General features: G+C 37.7%; 1 protein-coding gene across 2 annotated transcripts in view; it reads right to left on the reverse strand.

Annotated features, from left to right (window-relative positions):
- Positions 1–20,691, reverse strand: part of CHCHD3 (coiled-coil-helix-coiled-coil-helix domain containing 3) — a 266,380-nt gene that overhangs the window by 206,651 nt on the left and 39,038 nt on the right. For both annotated transcript variants that reach the window (XM_028106350.2, XM_028106349.2), the window contains exon 3: positions 2,289–2,370. In XM_028106350.2, the coding sequence (XP_027962151.1) occupies positions 2,289–2,370 (82 nt within the window). The remainder of the gene's footprint in view (positions 1–2,288; positions 2,371–20,691) is intronic.

Raw genomic sequence — 20,691 nt, forward strand, 5'->3', positions numbered from 1 at the left:
CTACACATAGAACTCTCTTAATGTGGGGCTCCTGGGTGGCTCAGTCGGTTAAGCATCTGACTCTTGATTTTGGCTCGTGTCTTGATCTCAGGGTCGTGAGATCAAGCCCCACCTCGGGCAGCCTGCTTAAGATTCTCTCGCTCCCTCTCCCTCTGCCTACCCCAACCCATGTGCTCTCTCTCTCTCTCTCTCAAAAAAGAATTTTTTTCTTAATGCTTTTCCTAAAATTTCTTCTCCAGTAGAAAGGAAAAAAAAAAAAAAAACGGCTAATTGATTCTACTAAGAACTATCATATAGATGAACACACACTTTTTGCCAAGATTTGGCAGCTGGAAGTTTTCATGAAGAAAGCGTCAAACATAATTTTTTTTTAAGAAAAAATAATAAAAAGGTTTTACTACCCTCCGCTCTCCTTAAAGGTGACAGAAAATAAATTCCTTATCAATAGTCATTTGTCCAGTTTACAGTGAGGCTGCCAACCTCAGTCCACATGAGGTATGAAATTGGATCTCACTGGCATCTTTTATTCATCTCATGTGCCCTTCAACCTTCCATAGACCAAGTCAGAGCAAATGAGAGTTTAATAATGAAGGGGAAAAAAAACCTACAAAAACAAAACCAAACACCACAGTAAGGAGTTATTGTAACCAAAAGCCTGTACCATATGGGGAGAAAGGAAGACAAAAATCCTATGTGAAGTATAATAAGCAAAGTAAATATGAGCATCTAACCAAAAAAAGCCTTATTAAAATAAAATCCAATTAAAAATAATAAAATTTCAAAGACAAGAAATTCTACCATAATGTATCGATTTTCTTTGCTTCTTAATGAAAATGGTCTGAAATTTTTTGAATATTTAAACTTCACTCTCTAATTATACACTCCATCAACCTAACCCAATTAAGTAATTATAAAGTGCTGTGTAAGAAAGTATTGAAATACACACAGACCCTTTTAGCAGTACTAATTACATCTTGATTTTTTTTAAAACCCTAAGCCATGAGCCTTCCCTATTTCCCGAAAAAACGGTGGTCTTAATCTAAAACTCATATCCTGTTCCACACATTCCAAGCAAATCAGAGATAGCTCAGCACTTCGTCAAAGGGAAAGAAATATTAGAGAACATTTTCAAACCCCTCAGTTGAGAAATAAAATCTTGAAGGCCCAAAGAGGTTAAATTACATGTTGAAGGTCCTGTGGTCAGTGAAGACTAGAATCCAATCCAAAGACTCTTTACATTAAGCTCTCTCAAACAAAATAGTTAAGCAGTCCAAAATAAAAACAAATACATACTAGGCATCTACATGTGGTAGGCATGTGCCTAGTATTCACAGCAGGAAGACATTCACATGATTATATAATAAAACTCTGTGCTATATGCAAATTTCAGAAATAGCACAGATGGGAAGCACTTGACTCTATCTTGGATTAAAATGTATTCACATATTTTCATGAATAAGTATATACTTTAAATCTTTAAAAGTAGTATTTTTTACCAAATAAATATTATCATGCTGTTTTGAACGCTGCTTTTCTTCAATTTATGGTCTTTCCACATCTTTCTGAATCAGCACATAAAGATCTACCTGTCTAGTATTCCATTGTAGGTATGTATCCTAATTCATTCATCCAGTCCCCATAATGGGCATTTGGATTGCTTCTGTTTTCTACTATTACAAAAACACTTCAGTGAACATTCTCTCAGCTGTCAGTAGTATTAGTAATGACAATAATTGCATAGATGTACAAAAGACTAAAATGTTCAAAAATGGAACAAAAGTATGGAGGATTTTGATTTTCCAACCTTACATATTTCTGCAATGTCTTCAGCTTAAGTGAGTACATTACTAATTAGTGCTAGTTAGTGTCAATATGGACTTTAAGTCAAACCTGACATTCATCATTAGCTACAATATTGTAAGCCTTAACACCCATTGTAGACTATACAATTTTCAATCATAAACACATATGTTGGAAGAAACTTGCCTAAGAAATGCCTGGAGAATCCTCAAGAACTACTTCTCACATAGTAAGAAACTTCTCAGTAATCATGCAGCTAAGAACCTCACAAGAGATACAGTGGTCACAATCAAGTGTGGGAAGAGCATGACATCGGGCTTTCATAAGCACAGTCCAAAACTAAAAATGGCCATATTCTTATACTCAACACATTCTGAAGTGCAGTCAAATGCAAATAATGAGTCTCATTACAATCATCCCTCTCCAAAAATGTTTTGTAATTAGGATAAGAGGCCACCAAAATCTCTCTCAGATACCACAAAACTCACCGTTTCTGATTTTCAGACTCTTTCCTGGCTTGCTCCAATGCCAGCTCCTCAGCCACTCTTCTCTTCAGTTCTTCATCAGAAACTAGGATCAATAAAGAGTGGAAGGAGATAAAATCAGTGATTTTTTTTTTTAAGGTTTTATTTATTTGCTAGAGAGAGAGAGAGAGAGCACGCGTGGGCAAGAAAGAGTGAGTGAAAGCATAAGCAGGGGGAGCGGCAGGCAGAGGGAGAAGAAGACTCCCCGCTGAGCAGGGAGCCCGATGAAGGACTTGAACCCAGGACCCTGGGATCATGACCTGAGCCGAAAGTAGACGCTTAACGACTGAGCCACCCAGGTGTCCCCAATCAGTGATTTCTTAAAAAACAAAAGCAAGAAAACACTCCAGAAAACAAAGCTGAGACTAGATCTTAATGGGCAAAGTTCTGCCAGCTGGTCAGTGCCTCCTTGGAACTACCTAAGCACTGTAGAAAAGACCAATTAGTGCACTTCAGGAGTAATTTAATCAAAAGTTCCCTGGTGACCTAGAAATTTCCACACCTGCCAAAATGTATAATAAACTCAAGGAGCTGCTTACCACCCAGTGGGGACTGAGCCATTAAGTACAAATTCTTTAAAATGATGTCCTATCATTAAAGTCAGACAATCATGTATAAGGGGAGGAGAGGCTGTAAGAGAGAGATTTCAGAATGGAAAATGACACCAAAACATTCTCATTTTGATAATTAAACACTTTAATTTTTTTTTTAGTAGGCTCCACGCCCAGTGTGAAGCCCAATATGGGGCTTGAGCTCACAACCCTGAGATCAAGACCCGAGTCAAGATCAAGAGTCAAGACACTTAACCAACTGAGCCACCCAGGTGCCCTATATAATCAAACACTTTAAAAAACATTTCTGACAGTAAATCATTTGTATTTATTCATTTTTCCATGATTTATAAAAAAAGGACATTTATGATTCATAAACATTTTAAAACCATATTTTTTGGAAAATATGTCATTCAACATCAAATGCCAACAAGTGGAGAGAAACATGGAAAAGTGCTGAGAAGACAGCTGGAGCTTTCTAAATACCTGGTGACCTGATCTGAAACATCTGGTCTTTCCAATTGGAAAATGTACATGTTTTGTAAAGATTCTTACAGCTATGATAGCAAATAAAATAGACAAATTTTATATATTCCTTAAGAGCCTTTCATAAGAAATAAGCAGAGACTATTTCTGCTTTACTAGGAACCCACTACCTAAAATCATGACCAAGAAAGCACCAGAAAAACTTGGGAAGATCTAGGAATACACACAGTACTTAAGAAGTACTTCAAATGGTGGAGCCTATCAGGTGGAAAACTAGGTGGACACTTTACTTGATGATCTCCATGTTATAAGGGCCTTACCTCAGGGCATATGCAAAAACTGAATTACAATGGGATATGAAAAACCTTTTTAAAATTTAGCTGACATGTAAAAAATAAATAAATATAAATAAATAAATAAAATTTAGCTGACATTAATCATCAAGACAGTATGGTACTGGCACAAAAACAGATACATAGATCAATGGAACAGAATAGAGTCCAGAAATGGACCCTCAACTCTATGGTCAACTAATCTTCGACAAAGCAGAAAAGAATGTCCACTGGAGAAAAGACAGTCTCTTCAACAAATGGTGTTGGGAAAATTGGACAGCCACATGCAGAAGAATGAAACTGGACCATTTCCTTACACCACACACACAAAAATAGACTCAAAATGGATGAAAGACCTAAATGTGAGACAGGAGTCCATCAAAATCCCAGAGGAGAACACAGGCAGCAACCTCTTTGACCTCAGCCGCAGCAACTTCTTCCTAGAAACATCACCAAAGGCAAGGGAAGCAAGGGCAAAAATGAACTATTGGAACTTCATCAAGACAATAAGCTTTTGCACAGCAAAGGAAACAGTCAACAAAACCAAGACAGCCGACAGAATGGGAGAAGATATTTGCAAATGACTTATCAGATAAAGGGCTAGTATCCAAAAGCTATAAAGAACTTATCAAAAATCAATACCCAAAGAATAATCCAATCAAGAAATGGGCAAAGACACGAACAGACATTTTTCCAAAGAAGACATCCAAATGGCCAACAGACGCACGAAAAAGTGCTCAACATCATTCGGCATCAGGGAAATCCATATCAAAACCTCAATGAGATATCACCTCACACCAGTCAGAATGGCCAAAATTAACAAGTCAGGAAACAACAGATGTTGACAGGGATGTGGAGAAAGGGGAACCCTCCTACATTGTTGGTGGAAATGCAAGCTGGTGCAGCCACTCCTCTGGAAAACGGTATGGAGGTTCCTCAAAAAGTCAAAAATAGAGCTACCCTACAACCCAGCAATTGCACTACTGGGTATTTACTGCAAAGATACAAATGTAGTGATCCAAAGGGGTATGTGCACCCCAATGTTTATAGCAGCAATGTCCACAATAGCCAAACTATGGAAACAGCCAAGATGTTCATCAACAGATGAATGGATAAAGAAGATGTGGTGTGTGTGTGTGTGTGTATGTGTGTATATATATATATATACACGTACACACACAATGGAATATTATGCAGCCATCAAAAAAAAACCACACGAAATCTTGCCATTTGCAACAACGTGGATGAACTAGAGGGTATTATGCTAAGCTAAATAAGTCCATCAGAGAAAGACAAGTACCATTATGATCTCACTGATATGAGGACTTCTTAATCTCAGGAAATAAACTGAGGGTTGCTGGAGTGGTGGGAGTGAGAGGGATGGGTGGCTGGGTGATGGACATTGGGGAGGGTATATGCTATGGTAAGCACTGTGAACTGTGTAAGATTGATGAATCACAGACCTGTAGCTCTGAAACAAATAATACATTATATGTTTAAAAAAAAAAAAGAAGATCGTAGGAAGGGAAAAATGAAGGGGTGGAATCGGAGGGGGAGACGAACCATGAGAGACTATGGACTCTGAGAAACAAACTGAGGGTTTTAGAGGGGAGGGGGGTGGGGGGGTGGGTTAGCCTGGTGATGGGTATTAAGGAGGGCATGTATTGAATGGAGCACTGGGTGTTACACGCAAACAATGAATCATGGAACACTACATGAAAAACTAATGATGTAATGTATGATAACATAATAAAATAAAATTTAAAAAAATAAAAAATAAAATTTAGCTGACACTGGGTAATAACAATGAAGATATAGGAAATGTCATAAGGACATGTTCTCTTAGGTGTGGATTATCAGAAAACAAGAACAGCACCAAAGGACACCATCAAGGTGAAAAGACAAGCCACAGAATGGGAGAAAATTCTGGCAAATCATATAGCTGACAGGAGACTTGTATCCAAAATAAACAAAAAGACAACAAAATTAAAAATGGGCAAAGGACAGAAACAGGTATTTCTCTAAAAAAGATAATACAAGTGGCCAATAAGCACATACATGAAACATGGCTCAACGGCATTCATCATCAGGCAAACACAAATCAAAACCATGATGATACACCAATTCAAACCTAGTAAAATCAAAAAGACAAGCATTAGCAAGTGTTGGTGAGAATGTGAAGAAATTGGAACCTTGATACATTGCTGGTGGGAATGTAAAATAATGTGGCTACCACAGAACACACTTTGGCAGTTCCTCAAAATGCTAAACACAGCTGCCATGTGATCTAGCAATTCCACATTTAGGTACTGTATATACTCAAGAGAATTGAAAATATTTACGGCAGCATTATTCACAATACCCCAAACATGAAAACAACCTAAATGCCCAACCACTGATGAATAAACAAAATATATATCCATCTCAATACAGCTGTAAAAAAGAAAAAAGAAAATAATATAAAAACAGAATAATGGACAAGGAATCAGAGAAAAGAATAAATACTAATTGATGTCTAATCCAAGCTTGGCCACCAACAATCTGGAGGACCTGGGACAAAAGTTACTAGCCTCTCTGTACAGTTTTCCTCAAAAGGCTGTTCTCAACTGGACGTTCTCCAGGGTCCCTTTGACCTATATACCATGCTGCTGTTTGTCTCCTACTTCATAGTCTATAATATGAGAAAGATACAAGTCTCGGCTTTGAAAAGGTCACATAAAATCAAGAAAAAAACTAGCACAGAGAATTCTGTCTGCATTCAGGCAAATCTTAAAGATTTTTTCAGTAGTAAAGGTTTAAAATAATACAAACACCAGCAGAGATGTTACAGACGTAATAGCCCAGCAAAGAGTCCAAACAGTCTTTGTTTTTCCATCAGCTAGACTTTGGATCAATCAGGTAACCTACCTGAGTTTTGATTTTCTCATCCAAAACCAGGACCTGCTGGGTTACATGGGGGTCAGCTGGCCACGAAGTTCTAGACTATGCACTCCACAGGGTGATAATTTTCACATTTTCAGCTACTTCTCATAAACAAGCAAAACAACATCACACTACATTTTTTCAAGTTGTTCACAGCTGGTAGCTCTAATTAGTAGCAAAAACTGAAACAAATATTTAACCCAACTAATACTACACAAACTATACTCTTAAATTTCCCATACCAGGCAGAATCTACAGAGTGACACTGATATGTACAATCACACCGCTTCCCCCTGGACTTTTTCAAATGACCACAGCAACATTTTTCTCAGGCAAAATTCATTCAAAGTCTCAATCACAATTCAAATGAATTTCATTCCAACAATTAGAACTAGGCTTCAGTGAAAGAAACCTCAGCATACTAGCTCTTAGTATGCAGAAATGGGATCAGTTTTCTAAGTGAGCTAATAAGTCTCCAGGTCTTCATGGTGCATTTTATGCCGCCTATTAGGGGCTTCCAACTCCGGGAAAAGCCAAAGTCAGCAGAGAGCTTTTTATGATGATGTGATAAACCTAAAATGGAACAGTAAGGACTCCATTACCAAATGGCGACCAGCTGGGAAGTTGGGAAGGAAGCCATGCAGGAGAGACCGCAGAGAAGGAGGTGTGGCTTCAAGGCCTGTCCCCTTTCTCTATACCAACCTGCCTACCCTGTCAGCCCCAGCACCTGCCAGGGGTGAGGTGAGAAACGGATGGAGGTCACTGGTGATGTCATCTAGGTAGGCTACAACAGAGAGGTGGGAGTGAGAAAGCACCACAGAGCGATGCAAAGAGCCAGAAACTCCTGAAGCCACTGAAGAAGACGTGCCCAAGGGACCAACTGGTTGACATCATGTTTTGTCAGTAAAGAGACTAAAGCACAGCTGTCTTTCTAACGCCCCAGCTATTTCTGGAAAAGAAAAAAGAAAAAAAATACAATTTTGGGTCTCACGTCCAAGGTCACAGCTGAAAAAGTAATTACCTTAGCTACAAGTGAGAATTTAAAATAACAAAAGATAAAACATGACCTAGCATAAAGAGTTTAAAATCTAAAATAGCAAATCAAAGCCAAGGCAGGGAAATAAACCAGTGTAGTAATGGGTTTTGAGCAAATCTAAGTTTCATGTTATTTGTTTTTAAATCAATAGAATACAGAAAGCAACAATATATTATTTCTTCTGATGGGTTTGGTCCAAAGCACAGAAGGGAAAAAGATATAACATGTGGAGACCACTATTTAAAATGGCCTTTCCGAAAACATTCTTTTCAGCTCTCAGGATCTGAACATTTTCTCAAATAAAACTGTTATTAAATTAAAAGGTCAGTGTTTCAGGATGGGCTACTTTAAGAGAAGCTCAGGAAAGGCCAACCTTGCCTATTAGCACACTGAGTTTCCAAGTAGATCTTTAGGGACTGGCAAAGTTTGTGAAATGACAAAAAGTAAAAAAGAGAAATGTTCAAGCCGTATAAATCAGATTTGCCATGGAAATCTGCAAACCTATTTCAAGCTCAGTAAGTACGCTTCCACAGCTTTTACATACATACAACCCTTTCCTTTTAAAATGTGTTAAGACAAAAGGGTATTTTCTTCACATACTTGAATCCTATACTTCTAAAAAGTCTTCTCAAAAACCATTTTATTGTCTTTCTCAATGGCAAATGTATCTTAACATACACAAACACTGGCATTTTCTCAATTCGTTGTAGATGATACAACACTGACCATAAAAGATGTGAAAAAAACACCAAGTATTTCAATTGCTTGGTTATAGCAAGTCTGGCCCTATCTTTAAAACTATTATTTTTTAAGATTTTATTTACTTATTTGAGAAAAAGAGAGAGAGCACAAAGAGGGAGAGGGAACAGCAGACTCCCCGTGGAGCAGAGAGCCCAATGTGAGGCTCGACCCCAGGACCCTGAGATCATGACCCGAGTCAAAGGCAGACGCTTCACTGACTGAGCCACCCAGGTGCCCCTGTAAAACTATTATTGAAAATAATAAATACTTGGGGGTACCTGGGTGGCTCAGTCGTTAAGCATCTGCCTTCGGCTCAGGTCATGATCCCAGGGTCCTGGGATCGAGCCCCGCATCGAGCTCCCTGCTCTGCGGGAAGCCTGCTTCTCCCTCTCCCACTCCCCCTGCTTGTGTTCCCTCTCTCGCTGTCTCTCTATCAAATAAATAAAGTCTTTAAAAATAAGAATAATAATAATAATAAATACTTGTATGGTTGAAAGCAGCTCATGATTCCTAACAAATCTGTTTTGTTTTGAGTGAACAACCTTCTAAACAAATGTTTTGGTTAGTCCACTAATTCTTTACTGACTGCCTAGCAATCTTTTACTCCTCTTGGCCACATTCTAAATTTCTAAGAATTTAAATTCTTCAGAAATTCTAAGAATCTGAATTTCTCATTTGGGTTCATGATCAAATAAGAAACTCCTACTTATTATAGATCCTAGTTTTCTTAGGAATAGAATACCATGGTCTTAATTCTCAGAGAAAGTGCAGCATAAATTCATTATGCCTCACCTGCCTTCTATGTTATATGACTTACGTCCAAATTCCATTTTCAGGAACTTGGTAAACTAGAGGGAGACAAGGAAGGAAGGGGTGAGAAGAGAGAGTCACTATATTCAAGATAGTTCCTTGAATGGAGAACAGGAAGGACTCCAAATGATGGAAGAACTTTATGAATGCCTCATCATCTATGAAAAAACAAAAAACTGAAACTGCAACTATGCTTCAAAATTTATATAGACTCCCTGAACCTCAGGGCACGTATCAATGTGCTTTGTAACAAGGACATGACTATGACTTTCCCTTCCCTTCATTTTCCTTGCAACATCCTTACACTATAATTCCCTCCCCAATTACAGTATTTCTTAAACAATCTCCAAAAGTTACTTAATAAAAATGATGGCTTGCCTCAGCAAAATGTCAGGTCCTCTGGGATTTTTTTCTTTACTCCACTTCTCTTTCCGGTTTTACCATTTGCTGATACATGCCATGTCCAATTTTATAAAGCCTATTATTTTCATATGCTAGTTTAAAAGCACTGAAGAGAAACTATGAAGATCTACTCCAAGAGGAACATTCGTGTATGTAACTGCATAACACAAGCAGCAGATTTTAGAAAAAGACCGAGGCTCTGCCAGGATTGAGACAGTTTGAGCCCCAGCTTATACCAGAAGACAAAGCCAAATTAAATTTTCAGCTCTGTAAAAATATCCATTAATCTTATAATTTCAATAAATTCATTAAAGAAAAAGAGCACTGATTGTTTTAAATAGAAGAGTGGAAGCATCCACGCAATCAATGAAATACAGCACACAGTATATTGGAACTCAATGACTCACAGCATGGGATGCAGGATAAATCCTGTCCAGCTCTTTATCTTACAAAAGGTACGGGGTTTGACTGGGAGAAGAGTCAAAAGATGACACGGACAAATCTCTGAGGTTAGAAAGAAACATGTAATGGTTTGCCATTATCCATTTGTGGCACCATTTACCTGGCAGACAAATAAACCTGATTTAAACATACACACACACACAGAGGAGTATATTAAGTATGATGTTCAGCTGACAGTTACATTCACTATCACCCAAGTATAATGTATCTTAAGACTGCCTTCAAAAAAACCGCTGTCTGCCCAGATACCTGACAGAGCAATTGAGGCTACCTATATGTTACAGTTAATGACAGTGTTAGAAGGAAAATCCTTAAATGCACATTCATAACCATAAATATTGAATCAGAAGGCACAGTGGTAACAGAGTGTGGCAACCTAAACATTAGCAGCATCAAGTTAATGGTTTATTTCGTTGTATTACTGCTCCATCAGGATTTATATACCTTTGTAAATTTCTAATTTGAATGGCATAATATGTAAATAATGTTCATTTTATTGTTTGCTTCACAACCAGCACTCATGGAAACCGGCTCCACGTTCCATTCTATGGGAAAACACACATCAATACCAGGCCGCAGACGCCGTAGAACGACAGACAAGCTCATCAGTCACATGCTACGGTTTCCACATTTTTAAGTAGGTAATTCATAAAACCAGTATTGAGAATCAGATACATCTAGTATTTCATGTCTCAATATCCTGAATAATAGTTGTAAGACCTCACAAAGCCTCAAGGAAAATAAGATCTATAATTTAAATTAAAAAATAATAATTACCTCTGGATATTGCTTTTTGATGCATAGCTTAATTTTTTTTGTTTCATAAATGGATGTGTTTTGTTCACTGGGGATAAAACTATAAATTATAACAGCATTACATCTCCAAGCCCAAACCTGTTTACATTTCGTTCTGGTAGTCCTGAGTGTGGCTCTACTCAAACACTTCTTGGGCAAGACCCAAGAAATGCAAAGAGGACCAAGCTGGAAACCAAGGGGGGGTTCCCTTTTAGTCTAGGCTTTGCCACAATTTGTTTTTGTGATTTTGCTCAAAAACACACCATTGCTCTAGGCCATGGATAGTTCATCGGTAAACTTGAGGGCCCAAACTAGAAAATCTCTAAAAGCTAAAAGCCCTTCCCCTGAAACACAGGTTAAATGGGAACCTCATGGAACTGAATTCATGCTTGAGCCTCCACATCCCCTAAAAGCCCACTAAAATGAAGGTAAAGGAATAAAACAGTACATCACTGGCAACATATATGTTCAGTTGCTTGAAGTGACACCACTCATTTGCAGACATGGTCTATCAGATACCCACCCAGCAAACTACCAAAAACAGCCTCTAGGCTTCACAGACAATGCAAAAATAAAAGGGGGAGAGGCAACAGGGGAAGGAGCAATATTGTGTAGGCTATGACAGACGTTCAATAGGGACATATTAACTGTTTGATTCATATAACCAAACATCAGTCATTATATAAAATAAGTCATCAACTTCTGAGGTAGTTTGGGAAGATTTAGAAGAAACATACGCACTGTAAAATCACATACAATGAAAGTAAAAAGTGCAACGGCTACCCAAAAACTAAATTCAAGACAAGCTTCCCTCCCTCCAGCCCCCATCCCCCACCACACCACAGCCACCATCACCAGGCTTCTGCTCCTGGACCCTCCTTTCAGAAAATCTGGAGCCAGGGCGGCTCCAGTTGGTTGAGCCTCGACTCTTGATTTCAGCTCAGGTCATGATCTCAAGGTTGGGGGACTGAGCCCCATGTCTGGCTCCACACTCAGCAGGGAGTCTGCTTCTCTCCCTCTCCCTCTGCCCCTCCCCCAAAACAACTCTGGAGCCACCACTACTGACAGTATAGTATTTATAAAGGTGAGAAGGATGGGTATTCATTATAAACTTACTGTACTAGCCATAGGTTTCAATGTTTAAGCTCTTCTATGGCCAACCATATGAACTTATTTTTGTTTAATTATTTTCTTCCAAATCAAGTGACCCCTAGGAATAACACAAACTGGGGAATCCATCAATTCACTAGGTAGTAAATTCTCATTGCCTTAAGGCATATGGTCCCTACCATTAGAGACTGTAGTCTGAGTTAGTAAAATTGTGCTCTTGTGGTTTATTATTAAGAAAGCCTACCAAGGCTGGCTGCAGTCATGGAGTGCTTCATGAAGGAGGTGGGACATAAGCAAGGACCTACATTAGAAATGGAAAGGAACCCCAACAAAGCCTGTTTGTAGGAAGAAAAAAATAGAAGGGTAAATTCCGCTCAATTGTGAGAAGGCTTGGAAACCAAGCAGAAGTTTGGATAAAAACATTAAGAAATAGGGCACCAAGAACAGCTGTTAAAATACGGAAATAATGCAGGGTGCCTGGGTGGCTCAGTCAGTTAAGCATCTGCCTTCGGGTCAGGTCGTGATCTCAGAGTCCTGGGATGAGCCCAGAGAGGGCTTCCTGCACAGCAGGGAGTCGGCTTCACCCTCTGCCCCTCCCCACCCCCTCCCCCTCTACTCCTGCTCTCTCTCCCTCACTTTCTCTCTCTCAAATAAAATCTTTAAAAAAAAAAAAAAATACAGAAGTAACGCAATCAAACAGTGTTACAGGAAACTTACTCTGGCACAGGTTTGCAGACAAACAGGATGGGGAAAGCATAAGGCAAGGAATGAGTGGCTCTCAAAGGGTAGATTCACCTTCCATGCCCCCATTTCTCTCCCCTCCCACGGAGCTGCAGCACCAGGAACTTGTTAGAAATGCAAATATTTCAGCCCCACCCCAGACCTATAAATCAACGGGGTGGGGGGGGGGGGGTGCGCGGGGAAACATTCTGTGTGTTAACAAGCCCTCCAGGTGATCCTGATGGTCGTTCAAACTTGAGATGGGGTGATGAACACCTCAGCTTAGGTTACTGGCCATAAAGACACCGTGGAAGATACAGAACTTTCATGGGAAAAACTGATCCTCTGTGACTGAGAGAAGAGGGAGAAAGAAGTCAAAGGTGCACCCAGATGCCAGAAAATTAATACCCATGATGGTCAATTAAGAAGTAGAGGCTGTCTGGGCAAGAAGGATAATGAGTTCCATTTCAGAGATAGTCAATTGAAAGTAACGGTAGAATCACCACATGGAATTGTAAGCAATTAGATATTTGAACCTGAAATTCAGATTTGATTTGCGACTTGGCTGGAAATGCTGATTTGGGAATGACTATTACAGATCTGAGCTCAGTGAATTCTGGAAAAAAATTGTGTAAAGAGAAAAAAGTAGAAGGCTAAGGAATAGGCCTTAAAAATACATCAGAAGAAGGAAGGGGGGGGCAAAAGAAGAACAAACACCATTAGGGGCAAAGAAGAAATGGAACAGAAAGGAAGAAATGAACCAAGATACCATGTGCACAAATGATAGAGATTTCATCTTTTGGCCAATTCCAATCAACTGGCAGTAACTGTTTGGGGTGCTGTGTGCGGGAGGACTCCATAGCCAATTCCAGGTTCAGTGAGTTATATCTACCCTGGGCACTGGAGGAAGATCTGGCAGCATGGCTAACAATTACCTATTATCCCATGGAGTGCACGGAAATTGGATAATGTGGGCATCCGGAAACCAGTGGGAAGAGAGCAACCGAAGGCAGCAATTACAGGCCTCTCTTCAACAAGTTTAGAAATAAAACAAGAACGAGGTGGAAGATTTATAAATAAAAGATGACTTTCACAGAAATTGGCAATCTGTGCGTGTTTGAAGGGCAGCCATAATGAATAATCTGTAACTAAACTGTAAGAGACTGATGAATGCTAGTTGTTGTTTCTCCAGAGTAGATTAGCAAATACAGTGTATACGTTACTCATAAGGATCTGGTTGTTTAATGTACAGTAATGAAGCCCAACTAAAATTTATCTATTATATCCCAGTCCACTTTCCTCATTACCACCCTGTTGCAAAGTTCACAGTGCAATTTTTAAAGTACATTTTATAACAGTGAAACAGAATGGACAAGCCCACTTCATGTGCTAAAAAGCTTTAACCAAGACTAATGTCCTTCTCTAAATAATTTGCTTTGGTAAATATAAAGTCAAATACCACTCCAACACTTAGAATCATAAATCAATCTTCCCTCTTCCTATTGTTATGAACTAGTGTGTGCTTTTTAGCAAGAAAAACTGTATTTTATTCAAAAATCCATTAATCACTAATAAGTTATTAAATAACAAACAAAATAATAAATAGGATATTTAGTTCTTTAAACTCTGACCAACATTTTTTTCTAAGGGAGTCTTTAAATTTGTCTTTGCATGTAATCAAAGCCCAAGAAAACAAGAAGACTCAAAGTCTGAAAATAAAATCTACCTTCTAATCTACCTAACTGCCTACAGCTCTGGGAAATGTCAACTGATCCCAATCTCAAGACTTTTGTTCCCTTGAATTAAAATAAAATTTCTGACCCAATTATGGCCCCTTTGAGAAGGAAGAAAACAAAACTACAGAGTCCTGTTTTAGATACAGGCCCACTACTAGACAGTAGAAACAGTAAGGGACCACAGACAGACCTCTGGGCTCCAGTGCCTTCATTGATAGCCCATCAAGTGTAAGATGCCAAAAAGGGCCTATTTAACAGAGGAGCTAACCACTACAGAACAATGGCCTCTCCTGGGAAGTTTTTAAAAAAGCAATTCAGATTTAACACCCACGCTTAATTCATATTTTATTTATGGTACTTCAAATATATTAAAACTGAAACATCGGTATTATATTTTTCATTAAGCTGTAGTGCAATATCCTGAGCTTTTTTTTTTATTTAGTTCACATTGTGATAATTAGATCAGCCTCTTTTTTGAAGTAAAATTGTATCTATAGCCCTGTTACTTTTTCCTTCATCTAAAGTAACAAATCTCCACTTATTGTTCAGAAAACAGAATTTCAATGTAGTCATCATCTCTAGTAAAGCAAAAATACTACTCCGTGAAGCATTATGGAAGCTGTGAATCAGCTGATCACAGCTGATTTCACCATCTTTAAGACACAAGACTGTGGGGGCGCCTGGGTGGCTCAGTCAGTTAAGCCTCCAACTCTTGATTTCGGCTCAGGTCATGATCTCACGGCGGTGGGACGGAGCCCCATGTCGGGCTCCACACTGGCTATGGAGTCTACTTAAGATTCTCTCCCTCTGCCCCTCCCCTCCTTCTCTATCCCTCTGTCTCTCTCTCTCTCCCCCTCCAAAAAAAAAAAAAAAAAGACATAAGACTGTACAAAGGGATGTCCATACCAAAGGCCTTGTCCTGTTTTTAAGTCCAAGAATGTACTTAACCTTTTTCCTCTAGGAGTATAATAAATTACCCACAGTAAAGTTAGACTGAGCAGAAAATAGTAAAACCATTTATTGTGATTATATATTTATTATGATTATATATTCCTAACGATCCACAAATTTCCTGAATACCAGTGTTATATAGAGAAAGGCAGTAGAACACTTCTCTTTCAGTAACATTTCATTTTGTAACCTACACCAGGTGCTATGTAAGGTTTCAGGATGTAAACCTTTTAGAATACCTGCGGCTATCCAAGACAGTAATGAAAACAGATGCTTTCTTGAGACAAGCGGTTTTCACGCTTATCAGACACAACACTGCTTTCTTTCAGCAAACATTTTGTAATATGCCCTTCGCTATCTTGAAAATAGACAATAATCTGACACAAAAATTTTTAATCAGTATAATACCCTAAGTGTTCTATTTTTAAAAAAGACACTAATTTTTAATAAAATAGTGGCTTTTTACTATGTAAATGCTCAAACCTAAACACACTAGAAGATGTAACAGCCTCAATCTTGAGCTTATATATTAAGTCACCACAAATGCAACAGCTACAACTCTTGCGACCCAGGAGCTGCATTCTTGGAAAATTTGCTATATCTTAAAACCATGCAGAACAGACTGTCTCCTTATATATTAAGTTCTGGGCTGAGTAAGCAGGTTTTCAACTGCATAAATTTCTGATGGGACATTCAGAAAATTGAGGGCACAGGACAATTAATTCTTCAAGGGACAGAACTCTCCCGGGCATTGCAAGACCTCTAGATCCCTGCCCACACCACTAAACACCAGGAGCTCCACTACAAATTTCTAAAATGCCCACCTGGAAGCAGTGCTGCCCCACCACTGAGCACCACTGTTTTAGACTAAGCTAAAATATTCACCCTGGTACAAGAAAAACATGGGAAACCTAACCACTTTATGGTTTGTATGACCACTGATAGTCGCAAATAATGCACTGATAGTAATACGGCATTTTCAAACACAGATAAAAATTTGGAGGGGGCTGCAAAATGCCTTCCCCCAATGTGAGCTCTGCTCCAAGGTGCCCAATATTACTAGCTTCCTCTCTCTCTCCACTCACTAAAATCACATTTGCCCAGTCCCATTCTTTTAGATCCCCTTGATTTTCCTTCAGGTATCCAAAACCAATTTCTGCTAATCATTGACTTGTCTTTTTTCTCCCCTGATGCCTCAAGATGAGTCCTCAAAGGATGAGGGCTCCATCTGGAATTCAATGGAAATCGAAGGTGGGTACAAATGGCAGCCTAAAGACTCCAGCTTGCTTGTCATACCTCAAGAATACACACAGATACAGGTGATATGCATCCACCCACAAACTGTTCTAATGTTTTCATTATTAAGCACTCACAGACATTTTCAGGTTAATGTCTTTAAGAGAATAATTTCCCAAACATAACACACTTACCATCAACACTATCTACATCTGATGATTCTTGGCCAATTAAAGCTCAATGTTTCATAAGTGACAATATCAGAATTAACACTGAACAAATAGTTCAATAGGCCATATCATTTTTACATTCCAGGAAAACGAGAAAAGGATTTAAAGTTACTCACTCTAAATTGACTAATAATAATTCACAGAGAGTCTTTCTTGAAATTAAGGAAGTGAAGGTTTAGTAAAGAATAATTTCTCTGTAAACACCAAAAATAAATTAGCTTCCACTACAGCATATAACAGAAAACTATCTAGCATAAATTACAGGAAGGCAGCAAGAATGAGTACAATCCAAATACGTATGATACTTTATAGAGAAATGTATTTATGTCATTTTTAAGTACCTTCAGCAGTTGGATCCAGTCTTTTAAAACATGTTATCAGGTAAAGGTCCCTAGAACTGTTCTAACAAAACCAATAATTAGAATACCAACTTACTCTCTGTAAATAGCAATTTCTAATGTACATGAAAATTTCATAAAATAATTTGCTAAGTAATTTGGGAATTCCTCACAAGTAATTTTCTTACCAAACCCTCCCTCTCTTCCACCCCATCCCCCACCCTGTTAGTGTAAGTAAACATAAATCTTCTCTAATTTCATGACAAATTGTCAATTAAATGAATCCAAATTAATTTTACTGCATGTCTTAACATTTTTAAAGGGCCTTTAACATTTTATCTGTAATATAGTTTATAGAGGATTTAACAGTAAAAAAATAAGACATAATATATATAATATAAAAATATCTTTAATAGTATAAAATGCAGATTTAAATTTATATGCATCTTAAACACAACAATTGAAATAATGGGAACAGTATAACATGTCACACATGAAAGACCTCCATTTCACAGTCACAACCATTGTGTGTGTGTGTGTGTGTGTGTGTGCGTGTGTACATCACAGGACTGTGAAACAGAGAAGCACATCACGTTTGATTTCTCTGAAATGGAGAGTAAAACAGAGCTCAATGAGAAGCAAAGCAAAACTATTCTAAAGAATCAGGTTTAAAGGCATCTGTGTTCTCTTCCTGACTATCCTCTGTGACGTAAGTTCCTATCTATAAATTACCAATGAGGTTTCTCTTGAAGACAAAATGAAATAAACTAAGGAGGTATTTTAAGGACAATGATGAACATCATTGCAAAAACAGAATGAAACTCTATTCAACTGAAGAACCACCAGCATTTGATTTTTTAAAATCCTGACTACTGTATAACATTTCATTGAGCCAACACTGCATTTCCCAAAAGATCACAACTTTTTCATCATAGCGAAAAGCTTATGTAATTTTTTTTGAAAATGGAACAAACTGAGAGTCGCCGGAGGGGCACTGGAGGGGGATGGCTAAAATGGATGACGGGGTTTAAGAGGGAACTTGTGATAGGTGCCAGGTGTTGTATTAAGTGACGTACCACGAAATTCTACACCTGAGACTAATATTACACTGCATTAACTGGAATTTAAATAAAAACCTGAAAAAGGAAAAAATCGTGGTGACCTCTCCTGAGAATTCAGGATCAAGCCTGATGCCGAGGCCCAATTACGTAAGTATTTCAGCTTTTGATCTCCAAGGTTCACGTATTGTAAATGAATTTAATCTGACAGTAACTAGAATGAATTTTAATCTCTTTCATTGTCTTTGAATACTGCTAAAGTCATGGATTATGATGGATGATGAAGAGACTGAAGGGTCAAGTAAAATTAATGTTGACCAAGTCTTGTCTAAAAATTCATTTTCATGGCCCATTTAAATACTATTAGAAACAGGAAGGCCAGCAAAGAAAGATTTAGACATGGAAGAGCAACATATATTTTATATATAAAGCAATGAGAAACGGGAAGCAAGCTCAATATCCAAAAACAGGGAAATGGTCCAACAGTAAACAGAAGAGCCATATTATGAAATATGGTGCTAATATTAACATGCTTTTAAAGAATATTAATCCATGAAAAGATTCTCACAATTAAGTAAAAAGGAGAAGATACTAAACTGATCACATTGTTTGGTCATATTATTTGATCATTTTGTTTTGTACTTTGTATGTCCAGTACTGAAAAAAGCATAAGGAAACCATCACAAAGAAATACGTATAAATATAGTCTCGAATGATAGATATAAAGTGATAATAATGATATCTTTGAATTTGGAAGGAATGGATCATTTTTCTCTTTCTTTATACTTAATTGTACTTTTTACCAAATACACATTTTTACTTCCCTGGTCATATAAGAAGTTATCTTTTAAAAACTTAAATAGACAATAAATTCCAGTTTTCAAATGTACAAAATATATCAGTTTAGCAGAACGGACATTCAAAACTCACTTATACCAAAAAAGAGTCAGCTGGGATGAGAGAGTCTAAAAGTGAGCACCAAAAGATTTGAGAAAACAAAATTGGTTTTTTTTTTCTTTTACCCCACAGCCATCCTGCCTACACCTCATTTTAACAGACTATGTAGTCTTAAAAGGCAAATCACTCAAAGAAAGTACAATCATACACCATTATTGTAATAATGTTTGGGGGAGCCGAATTTATAGCACGGTTTCTTATTGTGCTACCTAGAAGCATACCACATGAGGGCTATTTGCTGAAGAGTTCTTTTGTATTGAAAACGGTAAGATTCAAAGTGTCAGAAAAAGAATAGTTGATGACCATATTAAATACAAGTAGAAAATGGGGGAGAGGGTGCCTTGGAGAGTCAAAATATTCTCTTTGCACTTCATTGTTTCAAGTAGCATTTAATTTTTTGTCTTCCATTTAGATTTTTCAATTGATAATACCAATGGCCCTATTATGATGAATGATAACGTTATCAAGGACAGCTGATGAAAAATCCTTAGTCACTGACTTCAGCAATCAACTGAGGTTAAGCTAAGTCAGATAAAAGGAATGAAAGATAACCACTGATAGGATTTTCTACATCATGCAACAAATAACACAACATAATGAAAGCTCTATGGAGATCCATTTCCTACATGAAGCAGTCACCACTACGGAGTCACTACATTTGGGGATGTTCTAGAAAATCACTCTATAAATTGTCCATTTTGGCTGTGAGACAGAGTCCAATTTATTTTATTCCAGAGGCATAAGTTAAAAGAAAATATAACTTCAACTATAAATTTAAACTATTATATCTGTCATTATATTCTTTGCTGCCACTAGCAAAATAAAACATTTAATGTTCTTTGCTTGCTGATTAGATTTATACTTAGCAGGAAATATATATCAAAATTTAGCCTTGCTTCCTTAAAATGGAATCTGACAACTTTTCACTGGGGTTTCATGGCCTGAAGCATCTCTAGTGAAAGCTATTATTCAATGTAGCAAACTCATTTTTTTTTAAGTTGCTTAGTACATATACACATTACAATCACTGGCTAAGACAAAAAGGTTTTAAATATCTATTTGTAGGAACTGTATCTCAATAACAAATATCAAAACCAACGCTTTTCACAAAGCTTTCAAGACAGAGTAGCAATGACAAATGACAGGACACTGTACCAGATACCACAGCTTTATTGTGAGTTTAATCTTCATTTTATTTGGGTTTAAAGGAAAATCAAACTAAATTATTCATTCCTTACAGTTGCAAAGGAATCCTCAGATACTGTTCATGCAGTTTGAATATAAACTGAAAATATCAAGTCTTTTCAATTTTTCATCCATACTACTAAATCAGGAAAAACTAAAATCCAAACGGGAATTCAGACATGTGACAGAGTGAAGTCTTTCTAACCAAAATATTCCAACATTACTCAGCTCTATTCTGAAGAGAACTCGTGCCTCAGGAATGGCCACATTCTCAGCACTTACAATCCTGGCTATATCCTTTTCCAGTCT

The sequence above is a fragment of the Eumetopias jubatus genome, unplaced genomic scaffold, assembly GCF_037043125.1.
Source record: "Eumetopias jubatus isolate StellerSeaLion01/CBP00866 unplaced genomic scaffold, mEumJub1_p1.0 scaffold_14, whole genome shotgun sequence".
NCBI lineage: Eukaryota > Metazoa > Chordata > Mammalia > Carnivora > Otariidae > Eumetopias > Eumetopias jubatus.